The 25,094-nt window shown below is 38.9% G+C and overlaps 1 protein-coding gene across 1 annotated transcript in view; it reads right to left on the bottom strand.

The window, feature by feature from the left end:
* MAN1A2 (mannosidase alpha class 1A member 2) overlaps positions 1-25,094 on the bottom strand; it is a 138,899-nt gene that overhangs the window by 88,723 nt on the left and 25,082 nt on the right. Inside the window, exons 2-3 of the mRNA XM_074593251.1 lie at positions 20,844-21,099; positions 3,537-3,633 (exon numbers count right to left, since the gene is read on the bottom strand). Of these exons, the coding sequence (XP_074449352.1) occupies positions 3,537-3,633; positions 20,844-21,099 (353 nt within the window). The remainder of the gene's footprint in view (positions 1-3,536; positions 3,634-20,843; positions 21,100-25,094) is intronic.

Here is a 25,094-nt window from a genome sequence, read left to right as displayed (position 1 = left end):
AATTGAATCACGTTTACCTCACTTGAGCGTTATCAGTAAACCTGATTTCCTGGAGATTCATGCAAAGGGTTGCAGTGTCAACCAGCGATACCATCTCCTTGCTGAATCTCACAGACGTACTATGAATTGAAATGGAAGTACAACAGACCACAGTAATGGCAGAAAATGGTTTGGGTCAAATCATCTTTGAGATGAATAACAAAAACAGGTTTTGCTGAGCAGCTTTTTATTCAAAATAGCATCAGATCTCAAAAAGAATTACGTAATGCTTCTATAAAAGCAAATACCACTGGGAATGATGTCATTATGGGTAATAGAGATTGGTAAAGTACCAGCAATAACAATACAGCCTAGGCAGCCCTCGGTACAAGGACCAATTCCAACCCGCCCGCCTTCCCATCAACCACCCACTAAATCAACAATAGCTGATTCTATTTTAGACTTGGTATGTACCAAAACCGATGTATTTCAGAAAAGTTTGTCATATGAAATAGCCTTGAACAGAGCAATCGTAACATGATATGGCTAAAAATGAAATGTCACAAACAGCACCTGGATTTTAAAATGACAAACACTTAGGGAATCAACTGCTAGAGGTGGCTGGAATAACAGAATCAGAAACTTGAATGTGGAGGAAGCCTGCAATTTCTTTCAGACAGCAATGCCAAAACTCCAAGGACTAAGCATTCCAAGGGTGGGGGGAAGTAAAAGTCCTCCAGACTCATTAGGAGACATGTTAGAAGTAAGCAGAGGAGGAATGAAAAGAAAATAAAAGACTAGAGTAAAACTATAATTCAAAATTGCTTCAAAATTTTGTGTCACTGACATTAAAAACAAATGTTTTCCTGCCATATAAAGAAAAAACATCACTTCCTAGAGAGTCTGGGTTACAAACCAAGGCTGGTCTAAAATTATACTTGGCAAATTAGGCAACAAAATTGCATGTAAATTCAACAGCGAAGACTACATGATCATACAGGTGAACATTTTCACAAATATTCCCATTTTCAGACCCAACTTCATCAGCTGGAAAAAATATAAAGGAAAGCCATGAATTAGAGATAACATACAACTAAATGACAGGGAGCTTCAGAAGAGATTTTTCTAGTAGAAATTAAAGCAGTTTCCAATGTACAAGGTAAAGAGAAATTATCTAAGAATACTACACAATATTCTCTGGGAATCTAAGAAATGTCCTTCTGTCGGTCACAGCAGAAGCCTACTACTCTGGTCTTCAGCTTCACACTCTCTTCCTTGCACTGTACTCAGTGCCGGCTGCATCTTAAGACCCCTCCATTTCACTCTTTAAACTCCTCATTCAGTCCAGATACTTTTTTTCTCCCGAGCATACTAACTTGCTCATCTTCCCCCCCTCCCCAGACAACTCCACCTGACCCAGTCATTTCCTTTATAAAGGAATATAAAGTAGTGAAACACATATCAGCCTTCACACTATGCTGAAGTGTAAGAAACCAGGTTCCAGTGCGCGACCAAAAGCCATCAATGTCAGGCTCCAAGGGGTTTGCTTGCAGTAAAGGTGAACAGTCCTTATTGCAGACAGGGATTGTACAGAAGCTGAAATTATTCTCCTATGGATTTAAATAGGCTCCTACGCACTACAGTTTTGGGGAGAAGGGAGTTATTTGTGGTCAGTATTTTGTTTTTTCTTGTTTCCTTTTAAGTATTGCAGAAAATTTAACTTGGAGTCTCTCCTTCCATTGCTGGGAGCAGGGGAAAGGAGCAGCATGCCTAGTTAAAGTTCTCTTCCCTTCTTCATGACCAGCACTTATTTAAGGTTGATGCTCATTATGCAAATAAGTTTGATAAAAAGAAAACAACTGTCTGGATATAAAGAAAATCACTTTATTTGGTAAGATATAAGAATTGTTTCAAGATAAAATTTAAGGAGATTGGGGGAAGGGACAGCACAAAAAAATAAAAATCCCTTTAAGCATAATAGTTTTGAAACAAGTCCTTTGACGACTCTTTTGGAATGAATTTCCTCTGGGAGTTTACTTTTTCCCTACGAATGAAAACAAAAAGCTAACCAAGTTTTGATTTAAGCCAAAATAATTTACTCTGGGTTCAGGCACTAAACACAGAAAACCAACTACACAATCCTAATCTGTATTTCTATCATCCATGAGAAAGAAATTCAAGGTTTAAAACAAGATAAATAAAATAAATATGAATTACGAGAACCAGCCTCACACAAAGTCATTAGCCAATTGCCTTATAATAAAAGCCAATAAAATTGATTTAAAGCGAACTATTATACGCAATACTAACATGCTTGAGGTATGTTTTTTTAATGTAAAAAGTGGTTATGATAAATTTATACCTACGTCAGATAGCAGAGAGTGGATGAACACAGCATGAAACCCCGAACACAATTCACAACACCCCACCCAGTCCTAGAGCAGCTCTTTCGTGCGTTTCAAAACAAATGCATGAACTTCGTGGTCCAGTCATCTTAGGTGCTGCGCATTCTGGACCAATCCAGGTTTAACCTTAGTCATTAACATCAAGGTTATGTGTTGTGCTATACCACAGGATGAATCTTGAGAACCTCCAGGGCTCAGTCCTTAACAGTTACAACCGGGTTTTTTTAAACCCTCAGTCCTACAGAAGTGGGGATAAAACAGAGATTCTTTCCTGGTTGGTGTGCCAATAAAGCGCTTGCCACTTTCAGATCATTATTCTACTCATTCTATCCCAGTGCATTTACGCCAGAGAAGCAGTACTGCTGCGGATCATTGACATTTTAAGGAAGAAAAGCCATCTATCTGATCACATGCATGCAACACAAGGTTATTCAATTTCTTGATCTTTACCTTCCTCATGTTTCATACTATTCTAAATGTCATTTGTTACACTCGTATTCACACTCCATTGCTCAAATATTTTCAGTCCATCCCTTGAATTTCTTCAAAACTTGGCCCTGCCCTAGAACTCCTGTATTTTGCATGTTATTTTTTTTTCTTTCATTCCAGTCTACAGGTTCAGGACACACAAGTCACACATCAAGTAACAGTGTCACTTTCGCCTTATCCAGATCTTTTTTTAGAAGTTACTTTAAATTTCACGTGGTACTAGCAGTTTTTTGGCATTTTGCACCTGCATTTTGTCTTGTATCACATTCTCATGGAATTAAACACAAAGATCTAGACAAGATGAGATTGTTTCTTTTAAAAACAAATTTATATTCATTGCATCCCAAAAATATCACCGATGCACTGTAAATTTTATTTTTTTATATACATATGTACACAATGTAACAGTGCACGTAGACACAGCTTAGCTTTTGCAACAATAACAACATATTACTCTCCCCAAAAGATAGTTTAGTAAAGTAATTCATTGAAGTACCACTGAAATAATCAATACACTTCTGTCATCCACACTTCAAAAGATTTATATTAAAACAGAATTTGCTAGGAAGTTTGGGCAGACTTTCAAGGAGGATAGCATGGACAGAAATATTAAAAAAAAAAAAAAACAAGAAAAAAGAAAACAGACCAGAAAATATAGCCTACCAAATATGTTGGTGGAATGTCCTTTCCGGGCAATTGGTTTGAGCTCATTATGTCCCCATCCATATTGCCTATAATTGTCCCAGGCATGCTTCATCATCTAAGAGATGGAAAAAATAGGATTTGATTATATTATAAAAATACTTTGTACGAATACAATATTTTACTCCGTATTTGAGACTTCATCTTCCACAGTCATCCCAGCATACTTATAATTACTTTGCCACTATTTCTATCTGTTACAGAAATCAAATTATACAGCATGAATAAATTTGGGAACAACTTCAAGTCTATTTGACTTGAGCTATAGAGCCTAATGCTCTGCATTATGTTGTTGTCTTGTTTTATCTTTTTTTTTCCTTAAATATACTCACAGACATTTAAGAATTTAAGCATAAAGAATGCATTTAAACAAGGAATTGGTGAAAAATACTGGCTAATGTCTAAGACACTACCCAAAAGAAAAAAAAAATATCTACTGGTATCTGAAGCATAAGAGGGATTTATTTACACTGGTACATCCAAGAATGACTAAACAATTTTGCAAAAGGGATAATAAATTTGTTAGCAACACCTACTTGACCAAGATATACTGTCATACAGCCTCTACCGAAAGAAATGCCAAACACTTTGCTCTTTAGAAAGTACAAAGAACAAAGCAGTATATAAAATTATTAATATCTGCTCCACAAAACATTCTCAACTTTTTAATATGTTTCCACCACCTACTGTAGCAAACTACACCTAAAAAACAAAAGGTCTTGCTGACCCACAAGTATTAGTTGGCATCATCCACTAAGCACTGCTTTTATGGATTTGCTAATTTGCTTAAATACCTTTCTTGTTTGCATACAGCAGAAATTCAGCTGTGACAAAATTGCAAAGCAATTGCAATTTAAAATCAAATATTATTAGTTACCTAAACAGATCATATCAAAGCAAGTAATAGGAAGGAATCGGAATCCGAAAGACATCGCTCGAGACACAAGAACAGTTAGGAACAAATCTGTTCTAAAACAACCGCCATGCAGCTGTATCCACAACACTATACCTATTTTATTTTCCTATTATGTCTTAGAAATCCACTAGTGTCAGAAATGCTAAGAGGAGAAACTATGCTAGTGTAACTAACAGACTAATACGAACTCTTTCAGAAACTGATGAGATCAGCGCAAATAAGGTTTTGACTATGATTTACAAGACTGTAGGTTTCTTATTTTAATCAGAGAGTCACCATACTCATAAAACAGGAGTAAACAAGCAGACGCTGCCTAAAAGCTAAGACGCAGCCAGCTGCCTTACCAGCACTACCTCACACAGAAGCAGTTCTCTTCTTTTACTGAGCTCAGGATTTAGTGGAACTCACATCCAGTAATCCCAAATCTTTCAAATTGCATGTAAACTGCCTGCTGAGACATGCAAAAGAAAGTCTCTGCCTCCCTGCAACCATCAAGAGATCCTTGTCCAACCTACATGGCTGTAATTCCTTTGAACATAAACTCCCTCCAAACTTCCCATGGCTCAGTTAACTCACTCCCAGACAATAAATTTGAACCACAGCAAAGGTATACGCACAGGCCCAGAAGCTGGGAAGCACTCCTAGGTTAAACTGACACCGACCTCGGTACAGATGTCCCTCTCAAGATGCCAGAGGTCCCACTCCTACTGCTTGTCATTTAAAGTCAGCTCACATGTGACTTTTGCTATTTGCACTAAAAGATTCTGACACCTGATTAGGCAATAATACTGTATAGTCTCTTTTAGTGTCATCAACCTGTAATTAAGAAAATGAGGATGCAAATATTACACTAAAAGAGCAGAGATAAGCCATTTCATTAGCATTCAAAAATTCCTTAGTGTTTACAAAGCACTTACCAAATTGACCAATTAATAGCTATTAGAACCTCAAGATGACTCAGGTAAAGTGATCCTCTCTTGACAGGTAAGAAAACTACAGCATGACAAACGCAATAAAAGCCTGATCACCGGCAGTATAGAAGTTCCTCTGAGACCTCTTACTAACGTTATCCAGAAGCAACCTACAAATTTTTATATAAAATTATTCATTAACTTAAGATCACAGAATTGAGAATCACAGCATCGTTCAGGCAGAAAAGGACCTCAGGATGTCTCTAGTTCAACCTCCTGCTCAAAGCAGGATCAGTGATGGCATCAGACTGGGCTACTTAAGGTTTTACCCAGTCAGGGTGGACTTAAGGCTTCCTCCAGTCAGAATGGGGCTAGCAAGGCCTCCGTGAAGTGTCCTGCTACAACTCCAGTCCACCTTTAAATCCTAAAAACTCTACCTGGCAAAACACAGACCTATAGTTTTAGAAGGCACTAGAGGATGAAACTAAAGACCTACTGACCAGAGAGCTCTATGTGAGTTTGATAACAAATGGATGTCTAAACAACAAGGTGACCAAGATGTGGCAGACCTAACCAACCTGCTTCCGTGTAAGGGAAACTGGGCTTCTGAGACCTTTGAATTCAAGTATATAAAATCACAGAATCTTTTAGTTTGGGAAAAGACCTTTAAGATCAAGTCAAACCGTAAACGTAGTGCTGTTAAGTCCACCACTAAACCATGTCCCCAAGCGCCACATCTACACATAAGTGGATGCATCGATTAAATATTTCATGAAGGAGAATCAAATGACCGTTGACATTTTAGCTTTGTAAAAATCTCAGAGTGTAGGCAAATACCATTATAGATCAGAAACTAGCTAATCCTAGAAGAAGAACAACTCATTTCCTCACAGCAGAATGTTAATTGTGGAATTTTTCACTGTCCCAATTTGCTATGCTTCTGGGGGGAAGGTACAGATGTTGTTACAGACTAGTTCTGAAGAAAGCCAAGAAAGCTACAGAAATTACAAAGGGCTAAAACAGAATACATCACAAAATAAGATGCTCCTACATCCATAACATCATAAGGTAAAATTTATTCCAAGATAAAATTTCAGTAAGATAGAAACTGTAAAGGAGTCAGTTTCACCAGATTCATGAATTAATGCAGAAGTAACTTAAGAAAACACTACTGAGAGCGGGAACTCTGTCGATCACAAAAGACTAGGACACAGCTGACTGCATTATCTAGGGTTCTGATATAGGAAATCATATTTTGAGGAGACTAAGCTACTTCTGTAAATACAAATGCGTGTCTGTCCTGTCCCCTCTGCCTCCCCCAAACAGCGTGCAAAGAATATGGCGATTTCCCGTGAATCTTTTGACTTTATTATGCGAACTAGTCAACTGATTTCCAGATGAACGCTGAACATTACTCTCCTACACAGCTCATTACTCTCCTCTACCACAAAGTGAGCAAGCTTCATGATATCATGATAGCAGATAACTGCACATTACATGCAAGTGAGAAACCCCACAGCTCGTGTATACAATATTATATTTTGTAAGGAAATATGCCAAGAGATCTTATAACAACATGGAGATTTCTGTTACTGCCAGAACTGGTAGCACGATACACTACAGATACAACATCTATACTACTGGGAGCAGTTGTGCACTCCGAAGCTTTTGAGACAGGAGAAGACAAATGCCTCTGCCAGCTGAAAATTTAGCAGAGGATGTCACTGTAGCTCAGGAAGTACAAGCAATGTGAACTCCTGATCTGAAAAAACAATATTGTCTCTACAGTTATGCCAGATAGCATTTGCATAGTAAAAGTTGGAAATGCTGAAGAATAGCTGCAGGTATAGATAGGCTTTTATTAAAAAGAAAAAAAGCCCGAACTCGCATTTAAGAGGAAAGGGAAGTTTCAGACACTGACCCGAACGTCAGCACTAATGATAATAGGAAGAAAGCAAAAATACTTGCAAACCCACACCTGAGACTACCCCTCCCACCCCCTCAAAGAACCCATAACAGAAGCATCTTAAGCTCAGGCAGAGTGAAAATAACAAGCTGGTTCAGGCATGGATCAATAATTGCAAAAAAGGAGAGGAGGAGATTTCCATAGCTGAAATTTCCATACCTGATAGCAGTTTGCCAAAGTAAGTGCTTGGAGCCTGATGGCATATCATTTAAAGATCTTGCTATCTGTCCACCACAGAACAAATTGTTTTAGTGATGGATTTTTTACTGACAATATTAATGCCAGATTTTCCTTTTGAAGGCAAAATCATTCATAGGGGATAGGTCCACTGAGTATCAGTCTCAAATGCGTTTATGGTATGGGATGTACCATACACAAGAGCCAGCAAGATGCTGTTGCACATACAGCTTGCTAATTCTACAAAAAGATGAATCTGGACTCTGCTGCAAGAGAGCCAGAATGCCACGCAGCAGTGCAGGTCTCAAATGAAATTGCTTTTGTAGGTTAACACCGTTATCTAGATGTGTTTACTGACTTTAGAACATGTTCATGGGATCTGATCCTCTGTAGTCACTGGGAAATCAGGTTTTTGTAAAGACAGAGTGGTAAAAGGGCAGACCCCTAGCAAACAGAAAATAAGAGTTCCTGAGAAATAAGCAAAAGAAACAAATGATGAGCAAATTGTGGTATTTATTGGTTGTGCACAGAAATGAGAAACCTATCGTCTTCTTGCCATTCATCAGGAATGTGCATAATAACAGGTTCTGCTTTCAAAGGAACCTATTCTGGTTAAGGGTACAATTTCAAGAGATTTACACAAACCACCTTCAAATTCTGTTTTAAAAATAACCAAGGACTTGCTAGACAAGATTACTGCTCAATTGGCAGATTAAAAATTAATATCCACTTTCCTACTGTCTGTGCAGAGAACACTTTCTGGAGGTTAAACTAAAGAATGATCTTTTCTTTTTATAGGTACTCAGATTTTTGAAAAAACTCAGAAAACTCATACAGATTATTTTATTCTTCTGGGAGCTACAAATCCCCACTTAAAGAGAAATTATTTCATGCACCAGTCTACGCCTCTGTATTTCTGAACACTGCCATTGAAAAAGTTTGTTTGGAACACATTGTTAACACATACAGAAAGTTGGGTTTTCTTCTATTACTAATGAATCCAGTAACAAATCCACTGCTAAAACAAAACTAAAATGTTTATCAAATGTTTGCAAAATGGGAAGCTTGTCCATTTTGTTGGCATGAAATATTAGAAGCCTAAGATGCCTGATGGAACTAAGGGGAAAATATTTCAGAGTGGTGAGAACTGGAACAGTAAGTGTAAAGGGCCTAAACCTGGAGAGCTTACAGCAGTGAACTGACTGCTCAAATTTGTACAAGAATGCCAAATGCTTTTTTTTTTTTTTTTCTTTTCTTGCAAGATGATGCATAGGTATTTTTGACTTCGTGCATCCTCATGGTTTCAAGAGAAACTGATAGTCACGGGTTTGACTGGTCCTGTAGTGTCCAGAAAACTAGAACCTCCCAGATCATTTTTGTAAACAATCAGGACTGCTCATCAGCCAGCAGAAAGCAGTTTCTTTCTTCCAGCTTTGCCTCCTTCCAGTCTTGCCTTTTCGGGCATCAATCTAATAATCTTCATCAGCTTATCCCTGCACCTCTGCCAGTTTTACTGTACCCTTTTTGAAGCTGAGAGACTAGAACTGCATAAAGTGTACTAGATGCAGAGGCGCCTTAGCTCCACGCACTACCATAAGAACCTTGCCTGTTTTGTTCCCTTTTCCTAAAATACTGAATATTTGCCTTTTGTCTGCAATTGAGCACTACAGTCACATTTCCAAGGAACTATTGTAAACACAGGCTCTCATTCTCAAGCAGTAACAAGTCACCTCACAGCTTTTCACATTAAGTGTGCAGTTGGAATTTCTATCCCCCTTCCAGTCCCAATATGCATCATCTTACATTTAGCTAAGAAATAAAAGGGGAGGTAATCATTCAGTCCCGTAAGATTCTTCTGCAATTCTTCAGTCTGGCCTCAGTTTTCTACTCCAAAGCACCGTGTTGGCAGCAAAGTTGATCATACCACTATTCATCCATTTTCCAATTCTAAATAATTTATTTGTATAATTCAGAACATGGATCCCCAGCACACGTCCTCTATGGCCTCCAGCACCATTTATTTGTAGTCTACGTTTTGTGCCTTCTAACCAATTTCTCCAGGCAAAGAGAGATAGACTCCTCCATCCCATGGCTGCTTAGTTCAATAGCTATTAGTGATGAACCTTGCCAAATATTTTTTTTTTTTTTTTAAAAGCTGTGTATATAATCACCATATCTCCCATGTTCACATGCTTGTTGACTCCTTCAGGGATCTTCTATAGCTTTGTGCATCGTGCCATCATTAAAAATATACTGAGAAATCTTAGATATCTGTGTGCTCAACAGTTGTATTCCCTGTCCAGTTCCTGTTAATCTGCACAGTTCATTCATCAGGTATAGGGGTCTGCCATTCTTCGATCTCCCCTTGAACCTCTTTCAACAACTGATGTCTTGTTAGCCACCTAGTCCTCCGGTAACAAAGCAGCAAATAAGAATGGATGCCAGCAATGCAAATCAAGAATCCAAATCTCAGAGCAAACCAAGGGTTAACTGTTGCGAGTTTCAGGTATTACAGTACCATATGCAGATGACCTACGTCTTAATGGAACAAATCGTAAGAGGTTACTCATCAACTCCAAGTAGGTCACATTGTGTATCAATGACATAATTAATACCAATAATTCTGAGATGTAACATTACCAAGCATTAACATAATCAAGAAAACTATGTTAAAGAACAGACCTCTGCAGAGGTGCTCTGAGAAACACAGAAAGGACTACAGTAGAAATTATGCAAAGATGACTAACAAGTAGTAGAATTTTTACTGTATTTAAGAGGATGCTCTTGCCTTCCAATCAAAGTCTGCATAGCTGCAAAATATACGTTACCACTTGTACAACAGATTTTTATAATTTAACATAGAGGGCTCTTCCATCTAGCCATAATTCATAATTTTTGCTACCAAAATTTCTGCAGTATAGGAATAAATGGCACATCAAATATTAAAAAAATAGTAGCAAAGTCAATCAGATACCATGGAGCCTTTATATTTACCCAGTTCTGAATATAAATAGTTTACCTCATGTTTTGCACATTTTTGTTTGGCTGATTATATCAGGGAAGTGAAACATAGCTGATTATATCACGGAAGTGAAATATTTCCTTGTTTTCTTGATTTGATTTTACATTTATGAATTTTAAATACTGCAAATGTGCTCGTTCATTGTTGAAAGACAGATTGTTCTCACAACAGTCTGGAAAAAAGGTATCTTTAATAACGAAGACCTTCTTGCATTTTTAACATGCTTCCAATAATGCACGAGTGCTAGAGAATTCTGTTATTGCTACAACTTGAATAAATTGATTCATTTTTTAAATATCCTCAAACACACAAACTTGCATTCCTCATTAGCAGCACATTTTAACTTACCAACCAAAGCAACCTATCCGGGACGTGCAGGTGAAATACTGCACTATCCACACTAGAAGCTTTATTTTCATCCTTCTGTCTGAGCAAAATAAATACACCAAGCTACAAAGCTTCTCACAGGCATAAATTAAAGATTTACAAATGTAAACTGAGTTCTTTATACAACCATCCCGACATGCTGGAACACAACTTTGTGCAAGGCCATTCCTAACTTGCCTGTTCTGGTGAAAGTGCTAATTGCACAATTTTCATTCTAATATACCCATTGAAACTTAGTTTACCAACAGGCTTGATTAAAAGGAGTCCATCCTTACTTTACACAGATTTCACTCATTCAGTAAAAGCGAGATAAGCATTCAAAAAGCGCAGCGGAACTAATTTAAAGCCAACTTAGCTGTTCTCAACATTCTGAATTACATTTAAGAATCCAGAACAGAGAATACAAATACTGTGCAAACAAAACAACTTAATAAATGATGCATGTATACATATATAGATACAGTCACATTTTTATAGATACACACACTTATACATAAAATTTGTGCATTTTTTTTTTTTTTAAAAACCACGCACACTGCAGGAAGTGCTATCTTAGATACTGAAAAAGATAGGTCATAATACTTAATTGTGCTTCATTTTTATTGGGATGAAAGCCAGGAGCAGTGAGCTACAAAATGCAGTGCAAAACTCTTAACACAACAGTTAATAAAAACTGAAGTCCAACCCAACTAGAAGTCCAAGTAAGTTTGACCAAGAAAACAAAAAGAGTGTAAAGTGTCAGCAATAATGAAATTGTTCTAAATTGTGTTTAAATGCTGAAAAAAAAGTCCCACAGTCACAGAAGGCAGCCTATTTGACTAGATCACAAACACTGCAGTTATGAAAAAACTAAATGAGATTAGCACTGGAAGTGGAATAGTAACTATGAAAAGAAGAGTTATGCAGCGTGAAAAGACCTCTGCATGTTTAAGTATTTCTTCTGCACGGCTCTCTTCTCAATCAGCACACAAAATAGATCTCAGGTAAAAGGACTCTTACTCACTATTTTTAACCTGATTTCTTAAGAGAATAAGCCTTATGCAGTCCTGCTGTCTGTACATCTGTCATTTGCCACATACTTTTGCAGTAGCCTTTGAATCCATTCTCTTACTTCAAACCTGATTTTACAGAGTTAGAGGAACCAGATACTTGCGACCGCTACTTTTTGTGCCGGGGGTGGGGGGGGGTGAAGAAAATATCTGTGGCTAGCTAAGGGAGACAGACACAAATTAGTTCCCCAACTGAGCGGAAGGCAGTTATAATCCAACCCTTTAATTCATTCAGAGGGGCAGCACTTAGCATGCAGGTAGCTCTAAACCAGGCACAGAACACGCTGCAGCTCATGCAGTCAAAAAGGAAGATAAGAGGGCATTCACAGCAATGTGTGCATGAGAAGCTGAGGGTGGTATAAGGGGATTTACGTCAAAAATCCATAAGAAAACATTAGTTTTGCTGCTTATAAAACAACATCTTGTTTTTCAACATTATTAACAGCCTCTTGAGCATCATCCGGAGACCATGATGAAAATACATTTTAATCACTCCTCTTCTTGGCACATTTCTAAATGCATTTCCAAAATTGCCTCCACTAATATTAAATAAGTTATCTCCCTACCTCTCCTTCTAAGAGGCAACACATTAGAAGTCACATTTTAAAAGAGGATACACTGGAAGTTTTGCTGAAGGTCACAGTAAGTTCACTGGCAACAGAACTCAAGCCAGAATGTCCCCAGCTTCCCAACTGGGACCTTGTTACTCCCTCGTGCAAAGCATCCAAACTTAACACCAGCTCATTCCGCAAGTGTCAGATGGAGCAAGTGATCTTTACCTGGGGCCCCTATGCTCCCTCAATGACAATTTCACAACTTTTGCTTAAGTGTCCATCTTTCTGCTTTTTCTTTTTACCCGAAAGCCATGACAAGCAGGAAACAGAACGAAAAATTTTGATGTGTTGAAAACAGCTTATCAGAACATAATACGACATCTCCTTGCCGTCCCATCTCATTAAACATAACAGCTTTTAAACTGCACAAGAAGTAGGCATGCAGCTTCAGTCACTTCACAACTCTAGCTTATTTGTGTGAACTCACCTCCTTTGAGCTGAATTTTAAGAAGTCTATGTACAATTAGCATTGCTTAATTACATAACTGCATATCACAGCAAATACAGGACAAGTAGTAGCACAAAAGCTCCAGAAAACTCCGATTTTCCAGTCTATCTTTGAGACCTAGAACAAAAATTATTTCACTCTTCAGTTTACTTTACTGCAGTTGTGTGACATTCTGGAGAAGCTTTCTTCCAGCTGAGAGGTTCAGCCAACAAACATCATTCTGTCACAGAATGGTTGAGGATGGAAGGGACCTCTGGAGGTTATCTGGTCCCACCTCCCTGCTCAAGCAGGGTAATCTGGAGCAGGCTGCCCAGGACCATGTCCAGGCATCTTACAGAGTATCTCCAAGGAGGGAGACTCCACAACTTATCTGGGCAAGCAGCTCCAGCACTTGGTCACCCTCACAGTAAACAGGGGTTTCTGATATTCAGATGGAGCCTCCTGTGTTCCAGTTTGTGTCCATGGTCTCTTGTCCTGTCACTGGGCATCACTGAAAACAGCATGGCTCCCTCCTCTTTGCACCTTTCCTTCAGGTATTTATTACATATTGGGTAAGATCCCCCTGAGCCTTCTCTTGTCCAGGACAAACAGTCCCAGCTCTTGCAGCCTTTCCTCAGATAAGAGATGTTCCACTCCACTCTTAAGCACCTTTGCAGGACTCTCTCCAGTATGTCCATGCCTCTCATACTGGGGAGCCCAGAACTGGGCCACTCCAGGTTTGGCCTCACCAGTGCTGAGTAGAGGGGAGAGATCACCCTCCTGGACCTGCTGGCAATACTTTTCTAATCCAGCCCAGGATGCAGTCAGCCTCCTTTGCTGCAAGGGCACACTGCTGGCTCATGTTCAACTTGGTGTTCACCAGGACTCACAAGTCCTTTTCTGCAAAGCTGCTTTCCAGTTGGTTGACCTCTAGCATATATTGGTGCATGGGGTTTTTCCCCAGGTGCAGGACTTCGTGCTTCCCTTAAACTGCATGAAGTTCCTGTCAGCCCATTTCTCCAGCCTGTCATTCCCCTGGGTGGCAGCACAATGCTCTGGTGTATCAGCCACTCCTCCCAGTTTTGTCATCAGCAAACTTGCTGAGGGTATATTCTGTTCCATCATCCAGATCATTAATGAAGATGTTGAACAGAATCGGACACAGTATTGACTCCTGAGATACGCCATTAGTTACTGGCCTCCAAATAGACATCATTACCCTCCGGGCCCAGCCATTCAGCCAGTTTTCAACCTACCTCACTGTCTGCTTATCCAGCTCATACTTCATCAGCTTCCCTGTGAGAATTTTATGGGAGACCGTGCCAAAAGTCTAGGTAGACAGCATCCACTGCTCACCCCTCATCTACTAAGCCAGTCATTTAATTGTACAAATTCATCAAGCAGGTCAACCACAACCTCCCCTTTTTCAATCCATGCTGGCCACTCCCAATCACGTTCTTGTTGTTCGTGGGCCTGAGAATAGCTTCCAGGATTAGCTGCTCCATCACCTTCCCAGGGACTGAGAAAAGGCTGACCTGCCTGTACTTCCCTGGGTCCTCCTTCTTGCTCTTCTTGAAGATAGGAATTATATTTGCTTTCCTCCAGTCTTTGGGCGCTTCTCCCATTCACCATGATCATGCAAAGATTATGAAGAGGTCCTGCAATGACATCAGCCAGCTCCCTCAACACTCCTGGGTACATCCTATCATGGCCCATAGACTTGTGTATTTACAGTTTGCTTAAGTATTCCTTCACCTGATCCTCTTCCACTAAGGGTATGTCTTTCTTGCTCCAGACTTTCTCAGTGGTTACCAGGGCCTGGGATTCCTGAAGGCCAGTCTTATCAGTCCAGACTGAGGCAAAAAAAGAACCTCAGCTTCTTTATGTCCTCCGTTACCAGGTCCTCTGCCTCATTCAGCAGCAGGCCAACATATTCTTTAATCTTTTTGTCACCAGTGTACTTAGACAAGGCTTCACATAGCCTTAGATATCGCTTGCCAGATTCACTTGCAGTTGGGCTTTGGCTTTCCTAACCCCATCTTTTCAAGCTAAGGCAGTATCTTTGTATTCCTCGCAGCTTAACTGTCCCTGTTTCCACCTTTTGTATGTTTCCTTTCTGTGTTTGAGTTTTGAAAGAACTCCTGGCATTTTTGCTTGACTTCCCGACAGCTGCTCTTGAGCTTGGTGGAAGCGATCCTTCAACATTAACCGGCTTTCTTGGGCCCCTCTTCTCTCCAGGGTCTTATCCGGAAGGACTCCACCAAGCAGATTTTTGAAGAGGCAAAAGTTTGCTCTCTTGAAGTTAAGGGTTGTAAGCTTGCTGAACTCCACTATCTCATGGTCCCTACAGTCAGGTCTGCCTTTGGACTTCCCACCCCCAATAAACCCCCTTTCTTTGTAGGTATGAGGTTTAGCAGAGCACCTCTCCTCATTGGCTGCACCATCATTTGGAGGGATAAGTCATCATCAACGCACTCCAGGAAACTCTTGAATTGCTTATGCTGTACTGTTTTGTGCCTCCAGTGGACACAGAGTTGGTTGAAGTCCCCCATGAAGACCAGGGCATGCTCCAATCTGTCTGTAGAGGGCTTCATCCACTTGTTATGCCTGGTCAGGCAACCTATAGCAGACATGCTACAATGTCATCCATACCAATCTGCTCTTTAATCCTTATCCATAAACTCTCAGTTGGTTCATTGCCCATCCCCAGGCAGAGCTCCAGGCACTCTAGCTCCTCTCACATAAAAGGTAACTTCACCCCCTTGATTTCCCAGCCCATTCTTCTTAAAGAGTCTGTATCCCTCCACTGCAACACTCCAGTCATGCAAGTCATCCCACCACATCTCCGTGATCCCAACAAGACTGCGGTCCTGCAAATGCACACAGATCCCTGACTCATGTTTAGTCCCTGCACCGCACGTGTTATTGCACATGCACTCCAGCATGCTGATTTCCCAGGAAGAGTTTTAGGGATTTCTCCATAATGGTGCCTTGTAGGCACTTCCTTGCTTATTGCAAATGCTAGATGTGACCCTGCTTAAGCCCTGTTTTGCTGATTTTGTGATGCTTTTCTGTCACATCACCAGAGGCCCTTTGCTCATCCACCCTGTCAGTCACTCCTTCACAGGGCTGCTCGTCACTCTTTCCCTCCCCCATCATTCCTAGTTCAAAGCCCTCTTTAGGGGATCAGCCATCCTGCTGGCAAAGATGCCTTTATCCCATCTTAGTGCGGTGGATCCCATCTCTCCCAGACAGACCCTGCAAACAGGGTTCCCCATGGTTGTAGAACCCAAAACCCTGTTGCCAATGTCAGCCCCACAACCACCTGCTGACGTGCATCGCCAGTGCCCTCCCCCTCCTCACACCCTTTCCCAAGGAGGCCACTACCCAGACCACTGGGTCCTTGACAATCACCCCCAGAGCTCCGCAGTCAGTACATATGCAAAACTGATATTGCCTGTAATACAATACATACTGACTTGTATGTAAACCTTACACATCAATAATTTCAATACTTCTCAGAGCAAAGTCCTATGGACTTTAACAACCCAAGAACTCTAAACAAACATTTCAAATATTGGGAACAAGGTATATATAGAATATCATGCATGGGATTAGTACCATTGGTGGGTAAAATACACTATTTCAGCAAGTATCCAAAATGAACACTGGCAGTAAGGTAATACTGTGAAACCTTAGGCTGAAATGAAAGAAAACCTGAACCCTGAGTAGGGTGAAAAGAATAATAAAATTTTCCTTTTTTGACTGGGTAAAATTTAACTTCTCAAGGAAACAAAAAACTCATTAAAAAAGAGCACTATGTAATGATTACACTTAAACTGCAGGAAAAAAAAAATAATGTTCTGAACACTATTTAAAGGACATAATGGAAATTAAGTGCCAAAAAATTTCAAGTGTTCATGCAATTTCTATCTAATTTAACTTGGAAAGGAAGTCAAGGACTTCCAAAAGATGAGTTTTGTTCTTTATTTCTTTGCATTAACCACAAAATACATCTTAAAATCTTTTTGGAAAATTATACAAGTTACATCTACTCTCCTATAAAACCATTTTCTCATCTTTTACTTTGCATGAAAAAAATCACTGAAGTATTAATACAAAGCTAAAGTATAGCAACAATAATAATTTTCTGATATGTTTATTCTTAAAATACCAGTTAATTAAAAACCACAGCATTTTTTGAAAGCCAGAGGAGCAAGTTAATACTAGGGAAGTGCTACGAAGCATGTACCATAAGCAGGTGGAAAACTTTTACTTCTCAGAGTTGTTACTGTGCATCTAAAATAATCAGCCAACTCACAAGTGGTCCTGATTGAAATAACTGAATTAATAGCTTGTTAGAACAATACAGACGTATTATACAATTCTATGAGTTATTTACAATTGAGAATACAATGTAACACTAAATATAAATATCAGAACCAAAAGACACACAAAAACAAAACCAGAAGATGCAGATTCTGCTCCTGGTTTATTCCATGACCTTAAGAAGCCACCCTCTCTGTGCTCAGCAAACATTCCTATTACATAAAGCTTTCAAATGCTTTACAAAGCTCTCTTAAGAGCATTATACAACTTTCTACCTTTACATGCTTTAGAAAAAAAAACAACAACAAAGCAAACCAAAGTATGTATTTAAAATATTTAAGTACTGCAAAATCACTTTTTATACAAAGACCTATTAAAAAAAAAAGACTTCATCAAGTTGTTCTTTTGAAAGAAAAAGCAGCAATAAATTTTCTGTAAAAATGATCAAAACAAGATCCCCAGGTGAAAGTTTTCCAGTATTTTGCACAATTGTAGATAGCCACAGGTGTGTTACAAATTGTCCCCAGTCCACCCAATTCTACATAGTTTTTCACCATTTGATGCTAGGTGAAAAAGGCTGTATAGATTAATTAATTCCGTGAATTTATGCAGTCTCAAGCTATTCTGTGAAAATGAAGTTCCCCAAATATACATCAGGACACTTCAGAGTAAGCCAAGGCCTGAGCCAAATGCCTTTTCAGGACCACCTGGAAGCCAGATATGCAGCCTCTAAAGAGCTAGGAGCTTCCCTGTGCTACTTTTCTGTCTCAATCCAGGCAACCATAATGTCTTGCATGTCAGAAATGCCACATAATGTCGGTGTAGATCTATGTTAAAGATATTGTCTACTTTTTTGCTAAGTCTCTACCTCATCTACAAAACCTATTTTCATTAGTCTACACTGGTTACAAAAAACAGTGAGAGAAGACCTCGACAACTACAGCACACTTCAAAATGCACTGTGTATCTCCGGAATTGTTGCGGCCCTCTGTGATACATCTGATGCTGTCAAAAACAGGTTTCGGACAAAATATTACTCATCTGATACTGCCGATATATGTTTTATCTCGGTCACACTATATTCACTGCAACATAGCAGATGCCAAAAGCCAGAAGTAGACATAGAGGCCAAACAAAAATGACAATGTACCAACAATGGGTTCTTCAGCATTATCACCAGCAGACCTTCCACTCCTGTATTCTACCCCTTCACACATCTAGCTGTAAGAGTGATAATCTGCTGTCCTGCATCAAAGAATTTAAAAATTGAGGAGATCATCTGATAGCCACAGTACTAACAAGACTCACTCAATGAAGGCAGTTCACACAAAGACAAAGTTCAGTCATGCTAGTATGATCCTGGGCTGTTGAAGCACAGTGGTCACACTGTTGAAGACTGCTCAGTCCAAAGGTATGATTATCCTAACTGAAGTATTGACCAACCTAATATTTAGTCCCATAAAATCTTTAGGTCTGGCTATGAAACGCTACACTTCAGAAATCACAATAGGAGCCATCAACAAGTTATGCAATGAAAAAAAACAGCCTGTCAGCGTGACTCACATGTAGGCTGATCACCAAAAAAAGGAGTAAGCCTTTTACAGCATGAGATTTGTGGCAACGGCAACTAAAGGATCACCAGAGCTATTAGACTACCCTGGATTCCTCACTCACACTGCTATACCTTCAGGTTCAGATCAGCAAGAATTGTCCAAACTTTATTACTTATTCACGTCACTAAGAAGATAGTCATTCTGTATTAACCTATAGCTTCTCATCTCCTCTTAGTCTACATTCCGACAAAACAGCCTCAGAAATGCAAGTACTATTTTCAGCCCTTCCTCCAATTCCAGGGATGATCTATCGGAACTTTAGTTGATTTCTTCCAGATAGTTCTTCACTGTTAGCTGTGCTCCGTACTTTCACATTACTTGGTCAATTCATTTTTATTCTACCCACTAAATCTACCAGTAGCAAACTCAAAGGTAGTAGCCTGTTTTTAAAATTAAGAAGTGTTGACAACTACATGACCATACCATTCACCATTCATCTTTGCCATACAGAAAACATTTTGAAAAGCAGTATTCTCCGCATATTCTCACTGAAAATGTTTGAGGGCAGTTTTAAAAAGCACTAGAGCCTTTTAAAATCCACTATTTAGTGCTGTCCTGCGGGCAACAGCCCTAACCAAGCAGGATCAAGGAAGTGCAATATTCCACACAAAACTTCTCAACCAAAAGTGCTTCTGCAGTAGTCACAAACAGAACAGGCACACCTTCCGGGGAAGGATTTGCTCCTTGAGAGATTCAAATAGTGATACAGCCCCATGCTGCATCACTCATGTATCATAAGCAGTTGTTCATTATTTGATAAGAGTGGATTTCATCTAGTCATCATTAATATTCAAAGGAAAATTCCAACTGGGGTGATCTACCCATGGCACATATTCCAGCTGCAACTCTTCCCTACTACGAGGGCAGGTGTATGACTGACTTATTTTTGTTTGCTTTTATGAGCTAACTAAACTCAGATTACAATTTGAAAGAAGATTTAGCTGATGTAACTACTAAGTGGTGTGATCCTGGATGTTCTTTAATTACAGAGCCTGTGCTTGTCTGCCTCTGGCCTGAACCATTCCTGCTTTCTAACCCGATTTTTAGGCATAAAACTATTCAGATTGCAAGGAAAGGAAAAAAAAAAAACAAAGGCAGCACTAAAATGTTTCCACCATGCTAGTTAGAAGTACAGACTCAGAAAAGCGTCTGGCAATAGTAATAGGAAATTAGCACCACCAGGGCAAAAGAGGGCAATGAATCTCACTGTCAACCAGGAGTGGAAAGCATAAAACCAGAAAGAGCAATTCCCATAGCACAGGCTGCCACAGAACCAAAAGCCTAAGCCAACATCTTAGTTCAAATCTTACACAGGTAAATGAGGCAATCTACTTAAATGAGCTCCTAGGGTTTTTTTATACCCATTTAAAACTTTATTTGTAAAGCATGAAATAGTTTGATAATTTGCCAATTTTAGCAGCAGGTCATTTATTTTTTCCTATCTTTTCAAACCACTTTTTTAAACATTTAAAAATATCCGGCGGCACTAACATATCTCAGTCTTTCAATGGAACCTGACAAAGTCAGGCTCAGCTTTAAAGATGCACTTGTTGGTGTTCCACATGTTAATGACAAACACATTGTGAACCTACATCCCTACATTGAAGAAATCCTTAAAATAATTTTTAAGTTGTTATCCAGTGAAATATTAACACCCCAACACCATGAAAAAAACATGCAATAATGCTGATGTTCATTAATATTTGACATATACTTTTGACTTAGCGTTTATCTAAAAGATTTGTAGTCCTGTTTTTATTTTCTTTTCAATATAAATCACAACAACAACTAAATGCCATATAAATAACTGTTATTAGATACAAGAACGGGTTAGGACCACATCATCATCATCTTTACCTCTTTAATTTTGTTCCTCTTCTCTCGGATATCCAGGTCTGCTGGTTCTCCACTGTTTATCCCTATAAGATTTGGTAAAGGAACAGGGGGCAGTGGCTTGCTGTCTTTCTTTTTCAACTCTTGCACTACTTTGTTCTTTTCTGTCTGAATCTCAGCTTGAATCTCATCACGTGATTTCTTCAATTTCTCCTTAGCCTCTTCCAGAGCCTTTTCATGATCTGCTCGGATCTTATTTCTCAGACGTTCCTCTTCTTCTCTAGAGACACAAATGCTGGTCAGGATCTCATTACTAAAAACACATTGCTTATAAACAAACTGCAGCTTCAAAACAGAAGCCACATCCCAAGTTGGTTTACTCTAAGTAATTCTAATGATTCAGACAAGTTTACTGAATTATGTTTGTTGACAATCCTACACTATTTTGGCCATGAACCCCAAAAGACCAGTGCACACATCAGCAACACTATTGTAGAGAAGTTTATCACAGGGGTTTTCTAGATTGTATCTCAGCATCTTTGCTTGTCCATGTAGACTTTAGAGAGGAAAAGCCCTACATCCTGTATTTCAACTACAGGATGTGCGCACAGGCACGTCTAGCAATCAGTTTTAAAAAGAACAAAAACCAAAAAAAAAACCCAAAAGGTCTCTTCCTCACCTTCTGCACAATAAATACATCATACGCAACTTGTTAAGATCTGAAGTAACTACCACCAAAAAAAAAAAAAAAGTAAATTGCCCCTTTATTAACAATGAGGTGTGAGCCGTAAGAGCTGTAAACCCCACTCACAGCACATTTTGTCTTGAATTCAGAACTCATTGTTCCATCAGTACGGTCCATAAACCTCACAAGTTAAAGGAAGAGTTAATTATAAAGCCATTTAGGAACATACGAGCTTTTAGTAAAGCATGGTTTTGAAACTCACTATCAACAAAACCATCATCATCTTGGTTCTATGCACAATCTTCCATCATGATCTTTAACAATCAGTAAGTTTTGAGATTCACACACAAAATGAAGAGTACCATTTTAAAGCCTGGGTTAAAAAAAGAGGTTATTCTAACAACAGACAAAAATGGCCCATTCCAGTCCTAAAATATTTCAAGGCATCAGAAAGACACACATCATATGCTCAATATAACACAACCATTTCAAGCTTCTGTAAAACATAGAGTTGTTGCTCAATGACTAACGTGAGCCAAAATACTTGTAGGGATTTAAAACAAGCCTTAGCTACAAAAAACACCACACTCCCTCCCTATTTCCTCCCCAAGGCAAAAATACTTTTGCCTCAAAGAACATTAAGCGGCAGTGGATAACTGAAAGGAAAGAAGGCAAGCAGCAAGCCGTGAAAGAAACATCAAGCTTGGACTAACTGCTTCTAGGAGGAACTGCACCACTTGACCCATATGATACGGTTTTTCCGGTATACTGAAAACATACCAATGAAAAGGAGCAATCAATATTTGATATGTGAGAATTAGAATAAAATAGTTCAGTTGGAAGGGACCTAAAGCAATCACCTAGTCCAACTGCAATTAAAAATCAATCCAAAGTTTACAGAAAAACTAAACACAATATTGACAACTGTTAACCAAACATTGACAACAAAAATACGAATATATCTACATATTTAAATTGGGATATTTTCCCTAAAAAAGCTATGAAAAATATTTGCAAATTCTATGATAAACCCATAACATTTCCAGAGATTCAAACAAATTTCAAGTAACTTGCTGGGGTGCTGTGTTGGAATATTTAGGGATACGGAGAGACCTTACTGAGCTTTGCAAGTATAATAGAACTGTTTTCATTAATCTCACAGATCAAGATCATGTCACATCTATAATAAAGTACTGCTTCACCTTTACAAAAAAGGTCAAAGAATGAACCTAATGTGAATAACTTGCATAGAGTTATGATACAATAGTATCAGAGCAATCCCACCAGACTGGTCCATTTTGTGCAAGGTTTATGACTTACAGTCCTGTGCCTAAGAAGAGCTGGTTCTCTAAGTCAAAGTGCAATAAATCAAGCTTTTAGTTCCACAAATTCACAGTCCAAACCCCCAGTGTGCTAGCCCTGACTGCCATCTCACAAACATCCAGTATATTTTTAAGTTAAAATTTATAAACCTCTTTGCTCCATTCTTTAGCTTGGGCTCAAAAGCTCAAAGAGAGACTTTTTTTTAGGCACATATTTTATCCTCAATTTGACGAAGTCTGACATCACCTGATGTCATCCAGAAGATAACTTCCCAGTTTACAGGCCAGTGTGCATAGCATGCAGTGAGAAACCATGGCGATATAACATAAATGCTCTCAGCAAAAAGCATTGTTACACAAACAGTGTTTTATTAGCCCTTACATTTTTCTTAAGTGCTATTAGGTTTGCATTTAAAAAAAAAATCATAGCAGCATTATCATCTTTCGATATTTCAGTACCAGAAATACAATGCAAGGTTTTAACAGATGCACCGAGTGAAAGGCGTTCAAACTGAAGTTCTTCGGTCACTTTTCTCAATATGACCCATGCCACATGTATTTCCCCCAAACAATAAAAAAAAATGAAGGACTGAGCTCCTCACTTTGACTGTCAAATCCAAGCTCATTAACACTGTTGCATAGTAACAGTCCCTCTCTCCCTCCACTGCAGAGCAAAGAAGCAACTTTCAAAGTTGCAAAAGACTAGTCTAAAGAAAGAAAATACAAGTAATACCACTTAGGATAACTTTTACTTCTACTATGACCCACTTATGGGCGAAATAACTTTTTTGTATTCCTGTAAAAGTTACTCACATTCTATTGTGGCAGCACTGTACCCGACTCAGTAACAAAAGCAGCTGAAAACTTCTGTCAACTGAAAGATTTGAAACCATAGATCTGCAGTCTGGAAAGCTTTTCCAAGGCTAACAGAGGGCTCTGCATCAGATGCAGCTCGAGAGAATGAGAATGAGGTCGTCAGAACAAGACATCATTCCCCACAGTCATGTTCTCACCAAGAGACAGCACACTGTACGGGAGCCAAAGAAATGGCTTACAGACGAATGAGAAATAGGAAGTGTTACTGAGCATTTAAGAATCAAAATACTTCGGTGTGGGGATACTGTGTTTTGAGGGTACGCTTCTCATTTTCAAAACAATTTCTGGAGGCAAGCGGCAGGCTCTACCTTCTGACTAGATCTGCGAACATTTTGTTAATAGATATTATTTTTGCAAAGGATCAACTACCACTGAAAAACCTGAATTCTTAGAAAAACGGGGTAACAATGTATCTCAGACCTTAATAAAAAGATGTTCAAGGTATATTCACATTAACCTAATTTGAAGAGGATGCTTTATAATGAGTGTGATTTATTCATAAATAGAAATGGTTTTGGTGAAACCCACGGTCCACATGCACATCCCCAAACACGATCCCACAGTGTGAAAAAGATTAATGACGACTGAGTAGTTATAGTGAGTCTAACTCACTAAAATGAGTCACTGGTGATGTGCTTTGTGCCCCTTCAGGATTTTGCACCATCGAGATCAAGGGCCATGTAGATTTTGCCTTTACCTTTCCTTTTAATTTTCAGTCCCAGGTGCTGTATACAACAGCAATAATAAACGATCCATCACTCTACCAACTTCCTCTATTTCTAGATTAAAACTGCATGAAACAGTCATAAATTGGAAAACAAGTTTTGAACTCATGTCTGTTTACACTGCAGGAACCACTATATAAACATACAAAAGCTGTTGATTTCTACAGCACTATAATCCAATTAGAGTCATTAAGGTGGTTTGAATGACAGTCTACTTTCCTTCAGTCACTCAGCAGAATACCTAAGTGTCTGAAGAACATACACAGAGACTCAATAGAGATCAAAAATTCTAGTGCTAACTGTATGATCAGTTCTAAGTCTTCCAGGAAGTGACATTTTGAGACAAACATAAGAAAACAGTAAGATGAAGAGAAAGGTCAACAGGTATTTGAGGAAGTTTACAGGAGATAGTACAAGAGCTTCTTCTGCAGACAGGTATTCTCTATGCAATTACCAATGATGGACAGCATGAGCTACAAGAAATGTCATATTCTACATTCCAGCTGAAGACATATTTTACCAAATATATTCAAGTATATGACCCTAATGGAAGAAAAAAATCGCACCCCTAAATACCAATACCACGATTCTTCTGAGTTCTTAAGCAACAAGAGCTAAGTGAAAATACAGAATAAAGTGAAGAGAATGAGAAGATTTGAAGCATGTG

The sequence above is a fragment of the Larus michahellis genome, chromosome 1 (assembly GCF_964199755.1).
Source record: "Larus michahellis chromosome 1, bLarMic1.1, whole genome shotgun sequence".
NCBI classification, from domain to species: Eukaryota; Metazoa; Chordata; class Aves; order Charadriiformes; family Laridae; genus Larus; species Larus michahellis.
The sequence above is the reverse complement of the archived record's forward strand: the minus strand, read 5'-3'. Positions and strand labels throughout refer to the sequence as shown.